Source organism: Drosophila virilis, chromosome 4 (assembly GCF_030788295.1).
Source record: "Drosophila virilis strain 15010-1051.87 chromosome 4, Dvir_AGI_RSII-ME, whole genome shotgun sequence".
In the NCBI taxonomy this organism is placed as follows: Eukaryota; Metazoa; Arthropoda; class Insecta; order Diptera; family Drosophilidae; genus Drosophila; species Drosophila virilis.
The window spans coordinates 9,000,467-9,006,829 of NC_091546.1; the positions used below are offsets into that span (position 1 = coordinate 9,000,467).

Here is a 6,363-nt window from a genome sequence, read left to right on the forward strand (position 1 = left end):
CGGGCAAGCAACTTTCAAGTGCTGTCAACCCTTCTTCATAATGAATAAAATAGGCAGATGAATGCATCTCTGACCATCTCAGCCGGAGCGTAGCGATCTTATTGACGCTCTGATCCTTTTCATTTTGTAAAGACATTTTTCAGAGATTAAAGTGCCTAGGGACATCAATTCGTAGTATATCATCTGCCTTGAGTCGTTCCACGCTTTGCCCGAAAACCAAAAAAGAAACTGTCATTTTTTTTTTGTTATTTTGATGATATTTACCTTTTTGCTGATATTTATTCTGTTCCATTATTTGATCAAAAAGTTGCTGATAACATGGCGAGCGCCCGTACGTGATTCTTGGAATGGCGATCTATTGGGATATACAATTTCGTATCAAAAGCAAGGTACTCCAGATAATGGTAAAAATCAGACTAAGGTTGGTAGCCTGATAACAGAAGGTTTGAATGACTTTCGTTTAACTGGATTGGAGAAGTATACTCAGTATGGAATCACAGTCTCGGCATTTAATATAAAAGGCGACGGACCCCAGAGTGATGTAGCATTGGGTCACACTTTGGAGGATGTTCCTTCCGCACCTCCTCGATCGGTGTCATGCGTTGCGCTAACTGCCCAAAATATTCAAATATCCTGGCAGTCCCCACCAAAGAAACAATGTCACGGAATTATTCAAGGCTATAAGATACTGTACGAACCAGGATTTTTGGAAAGTGAATACAGCGTGCGGGAAACAAAAATTACTTCGGCTCTTAGCACAGTTCTGCATGGATTGCAGCCTTTTACAAATTATAGCGTTCAGGTGTTGGCATTTACCCGGGCTGGTGAAGGCGTCTTAAGTCCGGCTGTGTCATGTATTACGGAAGAAGCGGTACCGGATGCACCAGAGCTTGTGAAATCTGCAGTTAGTACCGAATCTTCAGTGATTATTAGCTGGCTACCACCACGACGACCAAACGGATTGATTACCAAGTACAATGTTTATATACGGGTACTCGAAAAGGGTCAGGAGCTGAAAATACTAAAGGAAGTCTTGCCAGCACATAATCGACACTTCGAAGCAAAAGACCTCAATTTGCGAGAAACCTATGAGGCTTGGGTCACAGCATCGACAAGGGTGGGACAGGGTCCAAGTACTCCAGTCATCAAACTGGTGCCAAGCACGTCGATACCAGCTGCTATCATATCTTTTAGCCAGACTTTGTCCGTCACTTGGAGATCAGATATTAAGCTAGCCTGTATATTTGTTGGAAATCCCAAAGCAAGCGCCGAGTGGAAGATACTTAATACGCGCTCTAAAAAGCAGTTCCAACTGGAAGTAAGCAACGATAATACATTAAGTCTTCGCAATATTCAACGTTCGCATGAAGGCAATTATTCGTGCATTGTGCGAAATCCCGTGGGTTCGGATCATATTGTTTATCAGCTGTTCGTTCAAGGTAAGACAAACTAGTTATTCTTAACGTTAACATTAAAATCAATTCTCTTTTTTTTTTGTTAGTTCCACCTTCTGCTCCTATTGTTTCTGTGAATTCGGTTCACAAAAATTCAGTATCAATTCAATGGAGAGTTGATGATATCGGCGGTGCTCCGATTAGAGGGTTTACTTTAACCTACAGGCGGGAATCGGCCGAATGGAACGAGTTTCAAATTGATCGGCGCATTACTTCATACATGATTGAAAATCTGCAATGTGGCACCAAATATCAATTTACGATGAGCACTTTTAATAAAATTGGCACCAGTGTCACAAGTGCAATTGTATCAGCCCAGACCAAAGGTATTTACGAAATAAAATATTGTTACGATTTCAAATTGATATAGCTGCATTTTATAGGAAACAAACCACTGGCACCGGAAAAGCACAGCTTTATACGTTCGAATACGACATCAGTTATCCTAGACTTGTCCTCTTGGCAGGACGGTGGATGCCCGATACTTCACTTTAGTATTGAATTCAAGCACTATCAATCTTCGGGTGAATGGATCATAGTTTCAAATAAAATTGAAACCCATGTAAGTTGCACCTTTTCTTTTATTATTTATTTATATATATTTATTTGTCGCTATTTATTTACAGAACCGCTTTAGTATTGGTGATTTAGAGCCAGGAACGGCCTACCTATTGCGTGTCACGGCAAACAATAATGCTGGCTCAACTGCAAAGGAATTTTATTTCAAAACGCAGAATCTGATTGGGTTAACTGGCAGCTCGGATCCGGATGCGCTACCCGAGGAGCAAACTGTACTTACCGATGCGCACCTTATAGCTGTTATTATAGCCTCAATATTTGGAACAATTCTTGCTCTGATCGGCGCTTTTATCTGCTTCAAAAACTGTTTGTATCAAATATTTATATATGTATGCTTACAAATACTGAACCCTTTTATAAATTTGTAGATACACAAACTTTGTTTTCACGTAATGTGGACTCATTAAGGCCACAAAGTAGTACTGCAGATGGAAAGGATATTCAAAGTCATGAACACTTTTATGGTACAGTACGCAAATCATGCCAGCAAACCCCGCCTGAAGCGGTTGCTGGACTTGAGCGCATACCTGAATACTCAGAAGACATATATCCTTACGCTACATTTCATTTACCAGAACATGAAAACCAGTCCGGAAATATTGCTTTAAGCTACACGGGAAGCTCATTAAAGTACGATTCTCGCTGTGAAGATGATAATACATTATGTAGCTCTGGGTCGAAAGGAAAACGTCCCGTCTCAACAAGTATAGGTGGAATTAACCCAAATGTTAAGCTGACCAGCAATGTGATAGTTGATGACAGCAACAGTATAAGTACTGAAAAGCGACTGAAACGTCGTTCGAAAATTTTAAAGTCAGAATCAGAAGAGTACGATAGCTTAAATAGTGATAGCGAGCTTAGTGAGCGGGAGCGCATTCGTGAAGAAAATCGTAGTAATCGTGAAGCGTCCAATTATATTGATGAGGAAGGACTAACAGGTATTTATGTAAACTCACTGATTTTCATAATATTAACGTATTTTTCTTTCAGCACATGGAAGAAAAACTAGAAACAATGGAGGAATTGGTAAAGATAGGTCTTCTGTATTTAGCAGACCTCAACTGCATAGTAAGTTAGTACCTAATCTTTTTTGAATTTAGATTAAGTAGGCCGGGTCTTGGCAATATTTCTTTTGTCTTATAACGAGGGTTCCTTATATAGTAATATATATAATATTCTTCGGAAATTCCGTTTTCACATTGTGGGATAGCCTGCTTACCTTCTTGTCTTACTTTGAGTCTCTGATCTGAGACGAGTTCCTAAAGCACTCTTAAGTCAGGCTTTTGACTCAATCCCAGTCGATAGTTCTCATTTTTCACATTACAGCATTTTTTCTCCGAAGTCCCTTGCAACAGCTTAGCTGTCAGTCCTTTTTTTTTATGCATAGGTATTGGAGTTTTAATGTTGTAGAGAAAACTATGTTATTCAAAAAATACCCAGTTATTGAGGTAGTTTATTATGCCATTTGATAAGAAAAATTTTAAAAACAGTTACATTTAAAATGATTTATTTACTTCTACAGCATCCTGGACAGCGTACCCATCGACTGCAGGCTCTTTGACCCGTCAGCAAAGCAACAGCGGAAATCAACGTACTCTTGTGATTCCCAGCGGAAAATTCTCACAATTAAATCTGCCAAAGCTACAATCCAATGTGCAGATATGTCCCGAAGTATACCCAGTCGTCAGCGATACAAAGGTGCCGATAGTAATACCAACAACGGCACCCTTAATCGCGATTGTGGGGAAGCCCAGAGTATCTCCCGACCAGTCACACAATCGGGGTCATATATTGAAAAATTAAAAACACAAGAGCCAGATCAAGTCGCTTGTCCCTCAATAACATGCTATAACAAAAACTATGGTGATGCGAGTGTAAAGCTATTCAAGAATACTGACGGCAATCAACTGGAGTTCTTAAGTCATCAACATAATATTTACAATATTGAACCTTTGGATTCATTGGGAGCATCAAAGGGACCAAATAGGTCTCTGGAATATCAGGGCATGGACACTCTAAGCAATACTGAAACGTTAGCTATCGGCTCGACCATGAGTGACCACAAGTTTCAAACGGAAAGCAGCTCGGAAAATATTCAAAAGCAGTGCAGCAACATAAATAAGAACTCGAAAAACGAACAATTCGATTACATTTTAACTGAGAAACATGTTAGTCCTCCATCAGCCTTTGTCGACAGGGTTGGTTAATCTTAAATGCACTTTTATTAGACACAAAATTGGTTTAACATGCATTTATTACTCAAATCTAATTATATTTAATGAATGTAAATAATGAATAACAAAACAATTGCATATGTACATATAGTGTAGTCCAAACATAACCATCAGAATATTTGAGCTATAAGAACTGTGCTGTTCTCTTTGACCATATATTAAGTGTTAAACGATGACAGACACAGTAACATAACTATTTGCGACTTTTTTTAAATAATTTTCTAATTTTTTGTTCTGCAAATGTAAATCTATTATAAGTTTAGTGGATACGGTTGTAAGGTATTTATCTTGTAATGAAGTACGATCAGAGAATTTCTATACGAATTTGCAACGTGCGTTGCATTTTAATATATTTGCAATTGAAATATTGTTTGAAGCTTCGAGTTTCAAAGCTCACCCTTCAAATATTATCTGTAAACATTTTGTAACCAATTTGCAAGAAGAGCAAAGCAACATTGATTGTATTTCGTACTGTTGAAAACAAAAGCCCATCCACTCGTTGTTTTAAATTAATATGTATGTCTTATTTAGAAAAACCTATCGTTTCTGATACACTGCCAGTCAAATTATTCCAGTCAATTTGGCAAACATATATACATATCTATATATGCGTATATTTTGCCCATATCTGATATTTAGTACTAAGTACTACATTTAGGATGAAAAAAAAACAATCTTCCAATTATTGCAATTAAATAGTTAAAAAGAAAATAAAATAAAAATGAAAATATTTCAATAACAAAATAGAAAATTAGTTGGTATTAGGTACTATAAACATATAATTTTTGAATCCATGAATACTTCTTAGAAATAAGCTATAAACATTTGTAACCATAATCGTAGGATACATTTTTGTACTGTATTGTATTGTATTATGATGTGATTAGTTTTGAGTATGCACACATTTTTTTTTGATACAACGAAGAGTGTACTTGTTAAAATCTAAGCGAAAAAACAACGTATAATACCCGCTCGAGCATGGTATTTCTGCATACTTAATATTAAGAGTACATATTAAACAATGTTTTCACTGATTTTTCGCTGCAAACCAAAGTTACTCCTAAAAGGGATATGATCAATACACTCGAGAATTTTCGCCAATAAAATCCAAAACATTTTAAATTTAACCTTCGGCAAACTTAACATATCGTTGAAACACATTCATACTTGAACAATTAAGAGTTTTCAAAATGAAATGATGATGATGAATGCTTCAACCTACGCAATTTTCGGCACTTGCTAATGACAATTCCAAAAACGTCGACTTCATTACCGTATGGAACCCAAGGTCAGGAAGAGAACTTTATTATAATTATAATATCCCTGTTAGGAGCAATTATTGTAAAAGGGCAACTGAAAACGTTTTTCGTTTTAATCTAAGGTCTTATATGTTATAAGAACCACACAATATCAATAGTTGAATATTAAGTTATAGGTGCAAAACCACATTTACTGTGGATCACTATCAAAAGTATTTTTAAACTAAGATGGCAATCGATTCGCGAATTTTAATGAACTAGGTCATCCTCACATAAGTAAACAGAATGTCTAATGTTTTATACTTCAATTTTGAATGTAGGCGATTGAACATAAATAATTTAGAAATTCTTATATCATAATCCTAATAATTATTAAAATATTGTAGCTATTGAAATGAGTAAATTAGAAAACTTATATTATAAGCCTTAAACTCAAGACCGCATATCCATTAATATGGAAAATGTCATTCGTAAAACGATATTTGAAATCGAGCTCAATTTGTATTGTCAATTGAAATAGACCATTAAAGCGAAATTGTTGTATAAAAATATATAATATAATATTATTAGTTATTTCCCGGTTTAGTTTGGCCACGTCACAAAAATATATATAAAACAATTTTAGGACCTTGCCTAGGAAAGCCGCGAGTAGCTGCGAATTCTAGATAAGTATTTTCATACATTTTTAATTATGATTATAACATATATGTATATATAACACTTTTTTAGTCCGTAAGAGTATTTTTTCATATCACGGGTCTTGCAAATTTACCTATAAGGAATCGAAAGCAAATATCTTTCGCTATATTCCGATTGCGAGCAGACCTAGATTATGCA

General features: G+C 36.0%; 1 protein-coding gene across 1 annotated transcript in view; it reads left to right on the plus strand.

Moving 5' to 3' along the window:
- The window catches only part of LOC138910855 (cell adhesion molecule Dscam1-like), a 14,875-nt gene extending 8,798 nt beyond the window's left edge, over nt 1-6,077 (plus strand). The window contains exons 7-14 of the mRNA XM_070208915.1: nt 308-1,439; nt 1,502-1,780; nt 1,838-2,016; nt 2,081-2,339; nt 2,402-2,497; nt 2,609-2,971; nt 3,024-3,105; nt 3,556-6,077. Of these exons, the coding sequence (XP_070065016.1) occupies nt 308-1,439; nt 1,502-1,780; nt 1,838-2,016; nt 2,081-2,339; nt 2,402-2,497; nt 2,609-2,971; nt 3,024-3,105; nt 3,556-4,240 (3,075 nt within the window). The 3' untranslated portion in view covers nt 4,241-6,077. The remainder of the gene's footprint in view (nt 1-307; nt 1,440-1,501; nt 1,781-1,837; nt 2,017-2,080; nt 2,340-2,401; nt 2,498-2,608; nt 2,972-3,023; nt 3,106-3,555) is intronic.
- The last annotated feature ends 286 nt before the right edge of the window (nt 6,078-6,363 follow it).